The following is an 18,237-nucleotide window of genomic DNA, read 5'->3' on the forward strand; positions in this document are numbered from 1 at the left end:
CCAGCGGTATGACTTTAATTTGTCCTCTTTGCGGGCCAGATCCTGCCTAAATTGCTAAGTGACTTGCAAGTCACACCCAAGAGTTGTGCTATTGTGTGCAACCCCTGTAATATCATGCTGCACAAGTCAGCCCAGGAACATGCGTGAACGTGTAGACCGGGGTAGGCAACCTATGGCACACATGCCAAAGGCAGCACACGAGCTGATTTTCAGTGGCACTCACACTGCCCCGGTCCTGGCCACCGGTCCAGGGGGCTCTGCATTTTAATTTAATTTTAAATGAAGCTTCTTCAACATTTTAAAAACCTTATTTACTTTACATGCAACAATAGTTTAGTTATATATTATAGACTTCTAGAAAGAGACCTTCTAAAAACGTTAAAATGTATTACTGGCACGCAAAACCTTAAATCAGAGTGAATAAATGAAGATTCAGCACACCACTTCTGAAAGGTTGCCAACCCCTGGTGTAGACAAACACAAATGTCCTGTGTGCAATTGGGAAAATGCTTTTGCATGAATGAGGTCATCTGATCTCCTCCTAAAAAGGAGATTTCATATATTACAAAAACTTTCCTCTTTGAGAGAGCCTTTTACCACAGGTCAGATTCACAGTACGAACACCCCTTCTACTCCAAACCCCTATCCGCTCACCAAAAAACTACCCCAACCAAAGCTTTGATTCTGAAAAGGGAGAAGAGGCAGAGACTCCATAAAGTCCACTGGGGAATTCACTATTGCTATTGATTTTATGTGGAAGATGCTCAGATGCTATGGTGATAGGTGGCAGTATAAAACCCCAAGATAGATATAATGTGTCTCTATGACTTCCACTGCTGGGAATGCATTATTATACTACCATATTGGCCAAATAGTTCTGGTTATGGGGGAACTTTCTATATAAAACTCTTCCACCCAATTTTCACTTCCTTATAATTTTCTGAAAAATTCTCCTTGGGGGGTGTGTGGAATTGTCCATGTTTGATCTCAACCCACAACTGACTTTTTTTAAGCTTCTCCAACAGGCAGATTATTCTACAATTGACTATTACATGGCACCTTTCCTTGACATGTCCAGTACAGGTAGCCTTCTACATGCAATATTCCCCAGTGACTCTGATGGGAGCTGTACCAAGCACAGCTCATGTGCCTTGCAGAGCATGCTGGGACACCCTCTCATTTAGATTGGATGTGACAAAGGGAAGAACTAGCTTGGAAGGAGATTTATGGAATCAGACCTGTGGTGTATCTGGTCAAGTAAAGTAGTTTCTAGGTCCCTTTGTTTGGAAGTTTGAGCGAAATCTGTTCAACCATTTTTGAGTTATGCTTCAACATTCAGACAGGTTCACTGATAAGCACGCAGATTGGCAGGTGGATAGTTCTACATCCCTACAGGCCTGGTTGCAGAATAAATACAACATCTATATATCAGTTTCCAGCTTTCAGAAGTTTTGTATGTGGTAGAATCTTTCACTTACATTTAAGTTTCTTAGACAGATTATATCCCCTACATATACATTGTCATTGATTGTAGCACATGGTACATCTTGTAATGTTCCATTGATCAATGGACTGTTCGGATGTTCTTGCAGAGTAAGGGCATTCTACCTGGATGACTCAGCAGCCTCTGTGGGTTAATGTTGCGAATCCACTAGACTGCAACTTCAGCAGCACAAGAGTGAGATCTGGTCTGATTTCATGAGCTAAGCAGGTCTGAGCCAGAACTGTCATTGGATAAGACACCTCTGAGGGGAAAAAGTCAGGGTGACACAAGCATAGGCGAGTCAGCAGAAAGTGGTCCTCTAATAACAAGAATTTCCGCTATAACCTGGCAGTTCATCAGTTGGAAACGACAGAGGAGGAGAAAGATCTGGGTGTACTAGTCGATCACAGGATGACTATGACTTACCAATGTGATGAAACTATAAACAAAAAAAACCCCACAGATGTGATCCTAGGATGCATCAGGCAAGGTATTTATGCCACTGAACAAGGCACTGGTAAGACACCATCTGAAATATGGTGCACAGTTCTGGTCACCCATCTTCAAGAAAGAGGAATTTGAAGTGGAAGAGGTGCACAGAAGGGCTACTAGGACGATCAAGGGACTGGAGAGCCTGTCTTTCAAGATGAGACTAAAAGAGCTGGGCTTATTTGGGCCGAGAGGGGATCTGATTGCTCTCTCTAAGGACATCAGCAAACACCCAGGAGGGTGACGAGCTATTTAAAATAAAGGACAAGGTTGGCACAAGAGCAAAGGAGCATAAACTGGCCAGGAGTAAACTGAGGCTGGAAATGCGAAGAAGCTTTCTAACCATCAGAGGAGGGAGGTTCTGGAACAGCCTCAGAATAAGAACAGAGACAAGGGGCAAACAACCAAACTGGTTTGAAGATGAAGCTTGAGAAGTTTAATATGAACGGGATGATATGACGGGTGACCTGCGATGGCAGCGACTGGACTCAGTGATCCAGGAGGTCCCTTCCAGTCTTATGTTCTTTCTGAGTCCGTACTCAGCCCATGCCCCTGTGTAGTGCTGTGCCGTTGGAGAGGCGGTCTTGCATTTCTGCTGAAATGTAAACCCAGGCCCTAGTGCTTATGCTCATGTCAAGATCCGGCCAACCTCCAGTGTCAGAACACTTGGGAGAAATATCCTATTCCCTAACACCCCTTCCCCCATACTTTAAAATGGATCTAACACATCTTGCCCCCTGTCCTGCACTTGTGTAACATTGGCCTACACAGTTATAAAACCTGCCAGGTTCCACCCCAGAGGTGGCTGTATTCCAGTCAGAAGGTGCAGAGATTCCTGCCTGCTTCTCTATAAAATACTCTGAAGCCCCTTTTCGGGGGAGAAGGTGCACGAGACACATCAAAACTCTTGGGCTGTTGTACTCACGTCCAGCTCGAAGGTCTGCAGCACCGTCCTGTACCCACCGGAGATGGGGGTGAAGAGACGTAGCACCTCCTTGATCACACAGTCCAGGTAGTGGAGACTGCTGATAGTGTCCAGCCGGAGGGAGCCCTCGCAGATGCAGCCGTTGTGCAGGATGCCCTTGCTACGGAGCTCTTCATGAAGCTTCTCCAGAACCCTGGGGTGCTTCAGGAGCTGCATGATCAGAGAGGTGCTGGCGCTGGCTGTGGTAGCGTAGGCAGCAAAGATCAGCTCCAAGGTGCCATCCTGAAGGCCAGAAGGAACCCTGGATTACACACTGGGAAGGTCACAGCCTCAGGTACCCGGCCCCATGCATCACGCTGCTGCAGTATGTGCTTCATATGGGGCACATGCTAAGATGGGTTCATGCCCCAGCAGTCCACTAGCAGAAGCTAGAATCTGGCACAGCTGGAAGGACTTTGGTTTAGCCTAGCCTGGTACCCAAAGAAATTTTATTTGCAACATACAATTTGGCGCAACAGGAAAGCTTTCCTCAGGGCTGCTGCACATCAACGGGGTAACCCATGGGAGGTGCCGCAGAGCAGAACTGCGGGGCGTTGGAGGAAGCTCCCGCAGTACTTGGCTTGTACGCCCTTAAGGGCAGGGATCTTCTCTCCAGGGCGCGTGTACAGAGCCTCGCACAGTGGGGCCCAGATCCCTGATGGGGACCTCTAGTTGCTACAGGGGTTTACCAATAAACCGCAACAAAACTAGTTCTCACTGTGCCTGGCTCAGTCTCCCGCTTCCATGAACGTTATAATTCATCCTCCCCAGAGGAAGGCCACACAGTGGAAAAAAAAAACACCATCATCAAGACGAGAGGCGGCTGAGGGCCACTGGGAGCTTGTACAGAGCCACGAGCTGGGGGCGGCAGCAGAGCCTGGATCCCCAGCCCAAGCCGTTAGTGTGGCAGCCAAGCTGAGAGGACGAGGCAGCCAGCAGCAGCCTGGGGCGGATCATTTCTTCCTTCCCCGTCACACGACGTAATGGGCTTGGCTGCGTTTCCAATCCCCCGGTCGAGCAACGTCCCAGCTCCTCCTGCAAGCTGCCACCCCAGCTCGCAAAAGGACCTTCCCCACCCCTCCTGCCAAGACAGGACAACTCAGGAACAGCACGTTCACCAGTCGCTCAGTCCTGCTCAAGTCACTTAAGCTTTCAGGGATTCTTTCCCAGCCGCTGACTAAGCCGGAGGGAGACATTCCCTCTCTGCTTTGGAAAGGGACTCAGGCCCAGCCCGGCCTTCTCCCTGATGGAACTTTGCAAAGTCCATTTTGGAAAAGAAAAACAACAGCTCATGTCGGGGCTGATGCTGGCTTCCTCCTTCCCCAGCTGCAAGAGAATACATGCAGCCCCTCCCCGCACAGATAGCAGTGCAGCTTCGGGGGGGAGGGGGTCCTTGGCACTTACCAGCATATGAACACACCCTTATCTATCTGTCCCCAGAGAAAAAGGAACAAACAACATCCCTCAGGCATGCCTGTCACGCACACAGAGTGCCTGACGCTGATCTCCCTTATGCCAGGGTCAGCCCATTGACTTCACTGGAGCGATTCCTGATTTACACCCATCTACACCATGAATAAGCTCTACATCATGTCTGATCTGCGCAGTGCCACCCCCTGGAGAGCAGCCTGGGTCTCCTAGGCCTGTCTCCTGAGACTGCTAACAAGGGCCTGGGATGGGTTTGCACTGGTGCCCATGGTATCAAAGCCTCTCTCCCCTTGCGAAGCATTCCACTCTGTACATAGCCTTTCCGTGCCAGCTGCAGCTGGACGGTGGGCTGATGGCTCTGGAGGTTTTCAAAGAACTGCCACCCCTAAAGCACTCCTGTCCAGCATTGTCTTACTTAGGGTTCTTCTTTCTCATGTGGTCTTTACCTCCCTCCCCCACAGATTGAGCACCCACTCAGGGAAAAGGACAAACTTCATGCCAAAGGGAGCAGAGGGTTCCCCACATGATGTGCTGCCTGGCCAAAAATATCCCCGTTCAGTTCATTTACGTGTCACGGGAAGCAGAAAGGACCCCCAAGATTCTCCAGTGGCATTTCTTTCCTCTCCCTCTCCACATGGCCCGCCCTGCAGTTTATAGCTATTTACTGGTTTTGAGCCAACATTCAGTCAAACAGAAATAAATAGCCATGCTGCAGGGCATTCCTGGGGGTTAACAATGGGCTTGAAGGAGCTGATGGCCTATGATGTAGCTTACGGACCCTGGGCAGTCATTAACTGAGTGAAGGGTGAGGCTAGTGGTCCAAGCACAGGCCTAGGCACCAAGAATGCCCAAGTTCTAATCTTGGGCCAGACACAGACTCTCTTCCTTCTCAGTGCCTCAGTTTCCCCACCTGTACAATTGAGGATAATAACCCTGATCAGCCTCACAGTGGCACTGTGAGGATGAATTAATGTTTGTTAAATGCAGGAAAAGAAAGAGTGCCACTCTGTAATAATAATATTCCCCAGAAATGATCTTCCCCAAAGCCTGGCCAGGATCTTCACATAAATGTGGCTCTTAGGGGAAAGAATGGTCTGCTGGCATTGGGTTTGATCCACACAGAGTCCAAGCAGGTGCTGTGCAAGTGCTTGCAGATGGCTTTGCTAATACATCCCTGCTATTCCAGCCCCTGGGGTTTTCACCCCAGCTCTGCCAAGGCCCCTCAACCCAGCCCTTCAGCACCCGTCATTAATCCAGCCCTGAGCCTCCACCCAGCTCTGCTGCTGCCTTTCCTTCTCTGCCATTCTGCCCCTCGGTGATCCCAGCTGGTGCTGTTCTTGAGCACAAGCTACCCGCCAGTCACATGGTGTGGGTGGGACGGGCACAGCCGTGGGAGACTGGGGAGAGTGAAGGAGGAAACCGACCCTAACCAATGGTGACTTAAGGGAGGAATTGACCCAAGGTTGAGCTTCCCCAGGGGATGCACAAGACCCTGCTCTTACCTTCAGCTCCTGCATGGTCAGCTCTTTGCCATGCTCCTTGCCGCTTTCTATCAGGATGTCCAGGGCATCGGAATAGTCCTTGCCCTGCGTGTTCTGCAGCTTCTCCCGAATGGCTTTCTCCAGCCCCTTCTGCAAAGTCTCCCGAGCTCGGATCCCCTGCAAAACAGCAAGCCGTCGGTCCATGAAATAGCCGCTCAGCAGCCCCGGCATTACAACGGTTCCTCAGGTCTGGGGCTCCCCGAGGAGTCAGCGTGAAGGCTAAATGAGTGTTTAATTGGCCCACAATTAGTCAGTCACCAGAGGGAGAACTATAGATGGACAGTAGGACAGAAAACCTTTACTGACAAAAATCTGGGAATGGCTGGGTTACTCACCATGGATGGAAGCTGTGTGGGTCATTCCAAACTCATGGGCAGCATCAGTGCTAGAAATTGGACTATTGGCAGCTGGCCCAGTGGGCTAGAACCAATGCAAACACAAATGGCTTATCGTGCCCACGTTAGCCAGGCTAACCTGGTCCGAGAACCACTGCCAGGTACGTCCCTGTTCCATGCTAGAACTGAGCTGTAAATCCCGCTGGGGATCTACTGCCAGTGTGGCTTCTGGGAGACTTCTAAAGGCCAACAGTGCATTGAGACATAGCAAGAGGTGTATTCTGGAACCATTTGTGCTGTTCCACCAGTGACCTATGTGCTAATTCAAACAGGAATGAATTCATGGAAACCCTATAGCCTGTGCTATGCAAGAGGTCAGACTAGGTCCATGACTTGTATCCACATTGTTCCTACCTAGGGGCAGGATCTGTTGAAAGAAGGCCTATATTTGGCATAGGGGTACCCTGTTGCAGACAAGAACTGGGCATGTATGTACCCAGTTCAAACCACTTGTATGCATGGAAACAAACTGCTTTACAAGCATGCTGGAAGGAACAAACAGCTCTTAGAACAATACAGTTCTCTACTGCAGACAAGGTTATGCCAATCAGATCCTTATCCTACCCCCATAAACCAGCCTGAGCTCTGACTGCGCCACATGACACACAAGCTAGCCATTTGGGGAATGCTAGAGAGTCTTAAAAAAATACTGGGACTGTTTCTTTTAACCTCACCTATAAGTGCCTTAGTTATCATGATTCCAATGAAATGTCAGACTTCAATGCCGCAGCATCGCTAGATAGAGAAAACCTGCCACTTTTGCAGGGCTGGATCTTGCATTTGGGGAGGTGCAGGGAGGAATCTGACGAAGGTTAATTTGTTGTTGTTTTTTTTAAAAGACAGCTGTTGGAAGTTGCTTGCGGGGTTGAAATCCTAGAAAAATCAGTCCTTGGCAAAATCTCTTTGACGTGAGTGGCCAACTCCAGATTCACCCCAGTGCAGACGAAGGCCCCAAATATGCAAGATTCCACAAAAGTCTAATTGGCACCACCGTATGAACGTCGTGTTTTAAAGTGATAGCCACAACAATTATCCCCAATTTTTGCCCCCCCCTCTCTCCCCACTTCTTGTCCCACAAATCTTTAGGAAACTTTACCTCAAAGGAATGTATCCAATTCCTCTGATGGAGTTCTCTTCCCAAGAACCCAATCGAATTCCCAAACTAGCTCTCTCACTAAAAGAGTCTCAGCTTTGTAATGACACTGTGCTCTTATCTAGTGTTTTGTCTGCAGAGCATCTGAAAAGTGCTTTAAAAGGCAGATTGACATCTGTATCCCCAACTTTAGGGCAGGTCAGAAAATGAGAAATATTGCAACAAATTTTGAGAGAAATGAAGAATTTTCATTTCTTTCTAAATTTTTTGGGCTTTAGTGTATAAAAACTGATTTTTTTCCCCTCAGTGTTTCATTCAAAGACTGGGAAGAAGCTAGAAATTAGGAAAAGGCCGTTCTGTCCCTTTTCCACAGGGGAAAAGGCGGGGCGGACCGAGGCCAAAGGATATGCACTCGGGCAATAATGGCAAAGTCACACACCAAAATAACCAGAAAGCCACCACCTTATCCTCCTTTATATTCAGCTGTATAGCTCCTAGCACAAAGGAACCTTGATTGGCATTCCTAGGCGCTAGCATAATGTATGGATTAACAAGGAACGCCAAGCACAGGATCTCAGGCCCCTGTCCACTGAACCTCACTGCCTTCTCCTTCAAGGCCAGAAATTTCTGGTTCCTTCCCACCTCCATCATCTAAGTGTGGCCCTCATCACTGCAGTATCTGAGCACCTCCCAATCATTAATAGATTTTATTCTTGACATCTCTGTGTGACAGGGGGCTGAGGCACACAGAGATGGGGAACTGAGGCACAGTGACTTGCCCAAGGTCACATAGGAAGCCTGTGGCAGAGCCAGGAATTCAACTCAGGTCTCCTGAGTACCAGTTCAGTGCCAGATCCACTAGATCATCCTTCCAAGCTATGCTCAGTGTCTCTAGCTCAATGTCATGACCCTACGTGGTGCCAGAGGAGCCTCTTACCCTCCTGTAGCCACTGAAGGGCAGATCCACGGGCAGCGAGAAGACGTTCTCCACAAACTGCTGGTAGACCTCGAAGAGACGGGTGAGGTCCTCATCAGAGATGCAGAAGCCCAGCAGAACCCGGATGGCCATGCGGAAGGTGAGCTTCTGCGCCTCGTAATAGACGTTGATAGGCTCCGGGGTGCTGCTCCACATCCGGAGCGTGTCCTGGATCACCAGCTGGATCTTTGGCAGGTAACTCTCCAGGGCTTCATGGCTGAAGATTTTGGAGAATACCTGCAATACAAACCATACATAGATAGAGATGAACCCAAGGTCTTCCAGCCTTCCCTAACAGACAAGTGTTGCTTGCATTAAATGGTGTCTAAGGGCACCAGTGGAGAGCAAGGAGCCCATTATGCTAGTTGCTGTGCAGACAAGCAGGAATACAAGATCCCTGCCCCAGAATGCTCACCATTTAAATAAGCAAGATGGCAAAGGGTGGGAGGGAAAATGACTTCCCCAGGGTCACTGAGTATATCAGTGGCAGAGCCAGGAAGACAACCCAGTCCAGTGTCCAATTCCAGAGCTTGCCAAAGACCCTCCAACAATAAGCCAGCACATGGGCAATCCTACAACCACCATCTAGTATGTCAAGCCCCAGTGCTCAGCAGTGAGCCAACAATAACAAAGCAGCATGTGAGCAACCCTACAATAACAAAGCAGTGAGAGAAAGAGAGGAGAGAGAGAGAGGAAAGTCTATGTCAACAGACAGCATTCTTCTAAACTCTGCGATTGAGTCGGCTTTGGAGTGGACAGACCCAGCTCCCCTTTCTGCTACAGGCTCTGTATTATTGTGCAAGGACTCCAGCAATGCAAGGAATGTTCTCTGCTCTCTCCCCGCATCCCTTCCCCTCCGCTATAATCCCAGTTGGCTAACTCCACAGCACACGCTTTCATTCTGACCTCCCCACCCCGTAGCCCAGAATGCATGGGTGGAAAAGCGCTGTTTGTTTACTTTTTATTAACTCTCACCCACGCTGCCACGCTCCGGGCCTCCAGGAACTGAGAAAACAAAATCAAATCAAGCCCCCATAGAGGGAAGCGCGCGCCAAGGTAAAGGTCAGACGAGACGGCGCAACCTCCTCCAGCTCCTGCTTGAGAAGGCTTGGGCTTGCCGGGAGGGAGGGGCGGGGCCCCATTTTATCAAATTAAAAAAAAGAAAACCCCCAGCCAAAGCCCCTCCAAGAACGTAACCTTTCAAGCTGTAAATGTGAGAATTTCCCCCACAGTCAGCACTGGAAGGGAAAGGTAACATTTTCCTGGCCGTGACCCTGCATTGCTAATGCTCGGCGTCGCTCGCTGGAGTTTGTTTGGTGAAATAACACCCCTGGCCCTTTAAAACCTGGCCCTGAAGACTCAACAATCGCTGGTTCATAAAGTGCTCCAGTCCCTACACGTACTGACCTTCACGCGGCGCGCTGGGCGACAGGAGGGGCTTTTCCCTAGGAGCAAAGAAAGAAATGAAGGAAGAGCCTGCCCTGGGGCCGGCAGGCTTTGTGGCTGTTAATAAAAAAAATTCTCCAGCCAAGAGCTGGCGGGGGACGAGGAAAAGCAGAAGGGGGGATGAGAAAGAGCCGAAAAGGGCAAGAGAAATGGATTGATCTTGTCCTGCTTTCTGGAGCGCAGAGCCTGCCTGGCCCATGGCGCTTTGGCTTAGTCTATTTTTAAGCCTTGGAAAGAGACGTGTGTGGGTGGGTAAGACACATTTCTAAAAACCATAGCTAGTAAACCTGACAACACTGCAGCCCCGCCAAGCTCCGCTGCCAAGCTCCCCCTCCCCCATCCCCGAGATCCCCAAATGCCCGGGCTGCACCAAACGAAGAGAGGCCTCCCCCTGTTCATGCTCCTCCAAGATCCACCTGGGCCAGGGCAAGCAGGGAGGAGAAAGAAATAAACAAGCGTAGGCCGGTTCCAGTAGCTGGAAAAGAGACACTTCCCTGGTGGCCGTGACCGGGACATCGGGCTTTGATACGGCGCCAGGTGCAGAAATGTTGGCGGCTCTTAGTGATTGTTGGCACCCGGAGCCCAGGCGCTACTGCGCGGTGGAAACCTCTGCCACCATAACGCAGAAAGGGAAAGGGGTGTATTTCTGCTGTCCCCGCCTGGCAGATGCCAAAGTTCAACCCCCAGGCTCCTTCTCTTGAAAGAAGCTCAAGCGATCTTGGCTCTCCGTGATGTTGTGTTGAGAGAGATGAGATTTGGTAAAGCGGGATGTGGCCCAGCAGCACAAGCCTGGGCATCAGGAACTCCTGAACTCAAATCTCCAGCTGTTGCATACAAGCAACTCCCCTAGAATCAGCCCCTGGGAGTTCTGGTCCTGGTTCTGACACTTACGAGAGCTTGGACAAAACATTTAACCTTCCCTGTGCCTCAGTTTCCCCCATCTGAAACACGGGTCTGATACGGCATTGAATGAGCTGGGGTTCAGGCTCCAGACACCTGGGTTCAAGTCCCTGCTCCCCCAAAGACTTCTTGTGTGACCGTGGGCAAGTCACTTCATCTCTCTGTGCCTCCATTCCCCATCTATAAAATGGGGATAATGACATTTCCTTCCTACCACCTTTTTCTCCTGTTTTGCCTATTTAGATTTTAACCTCTTCAAAGCAGGGACCATCTCTTATCTTGTCTCTGTGCAGCCCCCAGCACAATGGAACCCTGATCTCAGCTGGTGTGCAAGCAATAAACCACAACAGTGTGTGTGTGTGTTACTGCACACCACTGCCATTTCCTGGGTGGAATCAGGACTGCTGAGCTGTGTCCATAGTCCCCTTACTGTGCCTGTGGGTGCATGATGCTCCTGCAGGGAGCATGTGCTTTGGAGCAGGAGCCCCCAGTTCTACCCAGGGAGCCATCATGAAGCTGCACGTGATCGTGGTTGTGCGGCACGGTGGAAAGGTTATTGTCCCTTTGAAGGAGAAGAATGCCATCCAGAGTGCTCAGCACTATTGCAGAAGACGGCTATTTGTATAGCTCCCCCGTCCTACTTTTCAAACCCTAGCCCCTCAAGGGATCCCTTCTATTTCACCCCCGCCGGCAGGCTGGCTAGCGACACAGAGCGACACCGCTGGGAGTCCTTCCCTTATTCCATTGGTCTGTGGCCCGTGTACCATAAGATAGGGCTCAGCACAAAAACAAACTGCTCCCCCTGGCAGACTCACTGGTACCTTTGTTAGCCACCCTGGCAACCAGACCAATGGACTATAGAGACAACTCCCCGCACACCTATAGGGCAGGTTTGAGGCACATTGGTGGGGTAGTGGATGAGGGAAGCTACCTCAACCACTGTTGATGCCATACCTATTCTCTTGCATACACAATACCCCCACCACCACCACCACCACCAGCTACGGTCATGGTAACTCACTAAGCAGCCAATGTGCAAGGCGTTCTCTCCAGTGCCCCAGTGATGTCTGTCTGTATAAGAAGCAAGCTAGGTATAACTGGATGCCTGGTGCGGGGAGGGCACCCCCAGACCCAAAAGCACACTGGGCAATAGGGGAGGTGTGAATACAGGAACATAGGGATGGCCAGACTGGCTCAGCCTCAAGATCCATCTAGCCCAGTATCCCATCTCTGACAGTGGCCAGCGCCAGCTGCTTTAGAGGAAGGTAACCTGGTGAGAGGCAGCTGTGGGATCCTCTGCTTCCACAGCGCAGCCTCAAATGCCTGGAGAAGAGGGACTGATGTTGTCATTGAGCCCCGAGAGTTGTGCAAATTCCTGGGGCTCTGAAAGCGATTTGTGCCAGAAAATGCAAAAAACAAAACAAAACAAAACACAAAAATACACTCCACCCCCGCACGAACACCCCGACACCCATCATCTGCCAAAGAGATGGGGCAGGTTAGTCTAGAGATCCCTTCCCAACTCTGAGGAGAAGGTAGGTGGCTACGCTGACACTCAGAGAGTTGATCCAGTGTCAGAACTGGAAGCCCACCTCCCCTGCCTACCGCTCTCTTCTTACATATGTCACCTCTTTGTCTCCCAGCAGCTAGAGCCAGGATAGACCCACTGAGTCTTGTATAGCCCATCTTGCTGCCAACGAGGGTTTGTTCCCTGTTGTAGAAGATGGTCCGTACCCGGCACCTCGCAGCTCCCAGGAAGTTTGGCTGGCTGGACAAGCCACTCCCTAACTCAGGGTATATCAGGATTCATTGCACTGAGATTTATCATGGGCTCGCCTCCAATGCGTTTACACCTACACCTCAAACAGCGCCCACTTAGACCTTTGTAACCACCCTGGCTCCTTAAAATACTGCATCTCTGTCCCCCCCTCCAGCCTCTTCTCTCAAAACTAAATAATCCCACTTGCCAACATGTTCTTCTGTACATTCCCCTCCCTGGCCTGGCCTGGCCTGGCCTGGCCCCCCTTCCAGCTCATCAAGAACTCTCCAATGCAATGGAGCGGCTTCCCAGTTGCAAGGGGGATTCAGTCCCAACAGGTCTCTCCTTCGCAAACGCATCCCTTCCTGCTTCCAGGCTAAAATCCCTGCGCCCTCTAGTGAACATTTATCGAATAGCTCTGGTCTTCTAGGCCAGGGAGTCAGGGAGGAAGGGAAGGTTAAAGCACAGAAGGGAAAAGGAGGCAAAGGAACCTCCTTTTCAGCAAGAGTTTATTAGGCTGCAGGATGGTCACCCAAGGAAAGGGGCAAAACCCCCCTTTGCAGAGTCATTTAAGGCTAGACTAGACAGGCCCCCGAGGCATGGTCTTAGGGAACAGTCCTGCACTGCCAGGGGAAACCGGATGGGCTGACCTGATCTATAGCGTTCTGTGGCTGATAGGAGAGGGACCTAATTCCAAACTCACCCAGGCCCTGCCCAATTCTCCACTTAGAGTGACCAGACAGCAAGTGTGAAAAATCGGGACAGGGCGTGGGGGCCAACAGGTGCCTATATAAGACAAAGCCCTGAATATCAGGACTGTTCCTATAAAATCAGGACCTCTGGTCACACTATCCCCACCTGGAATCCATACCTTAGTCAGGAGGTACGTACGTCACTGGGTTTCCGACCCAGATTTATTCCCCTATCTTGTGCTACACAGGTCTGCTGTGATCCTTGTGGCTTGTTAGTCAAGAGCTGACTCTGGAGTCAGAGGGGATAGAAAAATGCGTACTCCTCAAAGAAATTACTTACCCCGCACACACGCATGCACCCTTTCGCCCATGGATCAGAAAGAGAGCCCACCATCCATCCAGAATGCGGATTAATCGACCCTGTCTGGAAACTTCCAAATACGCCTCTTCTTGCAACAAAAACAGGATATTTAAGGATTTACGGTTATCCTAAGGCAGAAAATTCTTGCCCGGTGTCTCAGCTCCCTGGATCCACAGAGAGTTCCGGCTACGCACAACAATGAGAGGTGCCTCTTCCCTGTCTGATGTGAACCTCACAGACCTATTGCATTTCAGCTATTCCCTGAGGCACACCAGAGAGGAGAAGCAGCATCCCTTTATACTTGTATACAGCATCCCTTTGGCTCGTACCCACAGTATTTTCATGGACAGTTATCTTATAGACTCATAGACTCATAGGTCAGAAGGGACCAATATGATCATCTAGTCTGACCTCCTGCACAAGGCAGGCCACAGAACCCTACCCATCCACTTTTATAACAACCCCTAACCCAGGACTGAGTTATTGAAATCCTCAAAATTGGTTTGAAGACCTCAAGCTGCAGAGAATCCACCAGCAAGCGACCCATGCCCCACGCTGGTTTGGTTTAGGGGAAGTTTAGTGCATGCATGGTTTCTTTTCAGGCCCTGAGAACGAAACCCTCCATTTATCCCATGACAGTACAGCTGTCATCACACTGCCCACTCCAGTGTGCCTTGACCCTGGCCTCTCGGAATGGAAGAGAAGCTCAATCTCCATGACCCATTCAGTTCCTGACCTCAGCTCTTGCTGATGCTGATGGAGAGTTTGACAACACGGATGCCTGTCCAGCAGGATCCGGATTGAGATCCATGAGACTGATTTCACATCGGCCACTCGGCCACTCAACAGCCATCTGGCAGTCACTACAGACCTGTGTGGGACTCGAACCAGCGACTGAGTGGCAATAGGCCTCCTGATTTCACCAACACTAGGCCCAGAGTTGCTCTCTTCCTGCTGCTCAACCCCAAAAAGGAGTGAACAAAGACAGTTAATGAAAAGCCCCATAGGAAGAGGACTGGCCGCTTTTGAGAACAGGCCTCTGGAACATGGCTGTCCCATGAGTGGGGACTCAGTGCTCCCCAGACATGATCTGAGTCCATCAAACTCGCCTCGGCGGTGTTTAGAGTGGGATGCCAGCTAGGACAGGTTCGTATTCCCTGCCTCCCCTGAGTTGTTGGTCCAGCCCTAGAAAATGAATCAGCTAATAACACGTTAACACAACACTCTCTGTTGAGCTCCAAAGGTTACTTTGGCTGCAGTGGTTGTCTCTCAGTGACTTTAATTATCCACCGTTGCTCTCAGAATGAGCCCAGGAAACACCAAACAGTTTCTAAACCTTGACACAAGAGGTTTATTCGGGCTAGACAAGTATTTGCTCCAACTCTGCCTTCCCAATTGTAGCCACGTTATAATGGATGTCCTCCTTCCTCCAAAGCATCTGTTCTTGGCCACAGCTAGAGGCAGGATACCCAATTTGATGGCTCAATGGCTTTGCAAATCTTAGGTACCAATATTTTTGGATCTGGCTGCCTGGTTCACGAGCAGGAGGGTTTATGGAAGGGAAGGGAAAACAAAGTAAGATGCTGAGCAGTCACAGACAATGCCACTGAGCCAAAGGTGTTCAAACGAAAAATACTTTTTCGGCTGCTATTTTTACATTTGGTAATGTATGTAAATGGACTTCTTCATTTCACTCACACACAGACAGAGCAAAGATAGGGGCTGATCACTGCCTTTCCGGCACTCTAAAAGCTGGTGCTGTGCAAGAGATAAAGAGCCTCTGGCCGGAATATCAGTGAACAAGACCAATGCCACGTGCCACATGCAGAAATTGACTAGTAGCCTTTTAGAGTGGCCCTTCTCATCCCCCATTCCCATCTTCCTCAGTGGCATATTGTCATCAATTGGCAAATACATTGTTGGAGGGATTTACGGCCTCTTGAGAGAGAAACTGGTAAGGTGGAAGCTAAGAATCTGAACTACATGGAGTTTGCTCATCAAAGCCCAGCATTCTCCAAACTGTGGGGCTGTGCACAACCTGCCTATGGGGTGTGTTATGCAGAAATTTCTCCCAGTGGAGGATGAGAGAGCAGTGAATCCGGTTGCAGCAGAGACCCCAAGTCACAGGTCAAAGCCAAAGAGGTTGCTGTCAGACTCAAAGGACCATTACTGGAAACACGAGTTGGCTGGAAAAATTTTGAGAGAACAGTTTTCCATCGGAACGTGCAGCGTCATCGGAATGGAAATGGAATGCGTCAGTTGTCATTTAATTTTTGGAGGGAAAAATTTTAAATGCATCACTCCAACTTTTCCTTGTTTCATTTCAATTTGTCTCCATTTATTTTGTTTCCGCTTTGATATTCTATTAAAATTAAAATGTTAATACTATACTAGAGCTATATATTACAAATATATATAAATATTGTGTAGTGTAATATAACATTTCAACACAACTGCCACAAAACAGTTCAGTGCTAATGAAACAAAATGTTTCAGTAGTTTCAAACTGAATTTTTTTCGGAATTTTCATTTCGCGGGAAATCTGGGGGGAAGGGGGTGTTCCAATTCGGTATGAAAACAAATGAATGGACATTTCCGATTTCCGATCAGCTGTCCTGAAAACCCACTGCTTCCTTGGTTCTGAAGACTAAAGACTTCCTCCAAAGCCCAATCGAACCAATGGGAGTCTTTCCACTATTTCAGCGAACTGTCGATCAGGCCCTAATAACAGGTTGGTTTTTTCCCAAGCATTCGTCAGAAATGGGGACTGGCTGCCTTACAGGGACCAGGATACAAAGCCTTAAACCTACATGGCAGCAGCGACCAAACGCTATTACCCATCCAAAGGATGTTCATTAGACGTGATAAGAGGAGCTCTGTTATCTCTGTCCAATCCCGGTCTGTCATGTTTTACATCCCAACCTCCCCCTAATCCTCCCCTCTGGCTCAGTGGCTATGGGAGACTGAAGTCTCCTGCAAAGCACGTTACTGAGCCAGCATGTAGCAAGAAGTGCCTCTAACCCTGCCAGTGCTGTGCAAGTGTAACAAGAACACCAAGAAATCAAAGCCTTTCCCTACGTCCGATAAGTCACCATATTACCAGGGCCCTAACCTGGCTCAACAACATGGGTTCTATTTTAATCCCCTCTTGAACCTTCAACATATATCCCTCGTGAAGTCAGTGACCCGCACTGGTATTGGCCGCTGGGCGATACAGCTGCAGGGACACCTGTGGCCGGCAAAGCTAAATTAGCTCACACACTGATCCCCAGTCGAGAGCTGCTGCTCAGCTAACAAGGAGCCCGGGGGCCCCAGCCCAGACAGATCGTTTGATTTTTTTTTTCCATGGTGAGTTTCCGAGACTCCAGGCTAGGCCTAGAGTGGCAGAGAATCCCATTAAGTGTATTTGGGAAGGATAATAGCCAGCGTCCCTCTGTCCATTGCCCTTGCAGTAGGTTAGGAGAATCCAACCCTGGGAAAATAGCTGTTGTGTGATGCAATCTGGCCCATTCTAAAGGCAGAATAAATGTGCTCTTATGAGTACCAGGCAGGGATGGGTTAGCAGGATTCAAAGATGAGGGTGACTCCATCAGAGAGGGAGACATCATCCCAGCCCTGCCTTCAGCTTTGTTGTCTGAATCTTCAAGTGGGAGCGGAAAGTTCCCAAGAGCTACATCCAACACATCCCTGGCAATTACAATATTTATCCCAGTACAATAGGTTGACCAGACAGCAAATATGAAAAACCGGGACGGGGGGCGGGGGGGTAATAGGAGCCTATATAAGAAAAAGACCCAAAAATTGGGACTGTCCCTATAAAATCGAGACAACTGATCACCCTACAGTACAAGGGTGCTTAAACACTCTTCAATTTCCATCAATAATTAAGGTTCCCTCGTTTTCAGTGGTATTCCCTTGGCACTTTGCACAGGTGTAAAGAACAGTGCAAGGCAGCAGAGAATAATGCAACTAGAAATAACCACATGAAATTAAGGGCAGGAAAATGGAAGCAGAATCACAAGAAAAGCTGCCTAGACAGCAAGATTCCTTAGACTGGAAGAGCACTCAGATACCAGAGCAATGAGTGGGATAACACCACCTGAACAGAATCGGGAGTTAAGACACTTAGAAGTGGAGGATGGATTAGATCACTTAAAGTTGCTACCCAATCTCTGTGATTTGCACATGGCGTTCTGTATTCCCTCCGCTCTGTTGCAGTACACTGTTGAACCACTGCCATGTTGCACCCCAGAGATGGTTGTGTTTCCAGGGTAGGCAAAGAGCATTTGGGGTAAAGCACTACTGTAAATTTCTAGATGTCTCAGAGGACATCTGGCATCTTTGGGTGAATACCCAGCCCTCGTATAGTGCTTTTCGTTAGCAGACGTCAAAATGCTTTACAAAGGAGATCAGTATCCTTATTCCCATTTTACAGATGGGGAAATGTAGGAACAGAGAAGGGAAGTCACTTGCCCAAGCTGGTTAAACAGGGCTCTAGTGGAAGGTGGAGGAAGGCAAGGTGGCCTGCTTAGAAAAGCCTGTGCTCCCAGGATATCTGTATGATTGCTGGTGTATGACCAAAGGGATTGCACTGTAAAGCATCCTTAAAGCTTGCAAGGCATTTCAGGATAAAAGGTGTTATGAAAATGCAAAATATTATAGGAGGCAGCAGATCCACACTGGTGTTTTTTGTTAAAGCTATTGGAGTTA

The 18,237-nt window shown here is 49.2% G+C and overlaps 1 protein-coding gene across 2 annotated transcripts in view; it reads right to left on the reverse strand.

Annotated features, from left to right (window-relative positions):
* The window catches only part of LOC115652758 (cytochrome P450 26B1), a 45,919-nt gene that overhangs the window by 5,827 nt on the left and 21,855 nt on the right, over positions 1–18,237 (reverse strand). For both annotated transcript variants that reach the window (XM_030565179.1, XM_030565180.1), the window contains 3 exons: positions 8,331–8,606; positions 5,867–6,022; positions 2,898–3,179 (listed from right to left, as the gene is read on the reverse strand). In XM_030565179.1, the coding sequence (XP_030421039.1) occupies positions 2,898–3,179; positions 5,867–6,022; positions 8,331–8,606 (714 nt within the window). The remainder of the gene's footprint in view (positions 1–2,897; positions 3,180–5,866; positions 6,023–8,330; positions 8,607–18,237) is intronic.

Source organism: Gopherus evgoodei, chromosome 5 (assembly GCF_007399415.2).
Source record: "Gopherus evgoodei ecotype Sinaloan lineage chromosome 5, rGopEvg1_v1.p, whole genome shotgun sequence".
In the NCBI taxonomy this organism is placed as follows: Eukaryota; Metazoa; Chordata; order Testudines; family Testudinidae; genus Gopherus; species Gopherus evgoodei.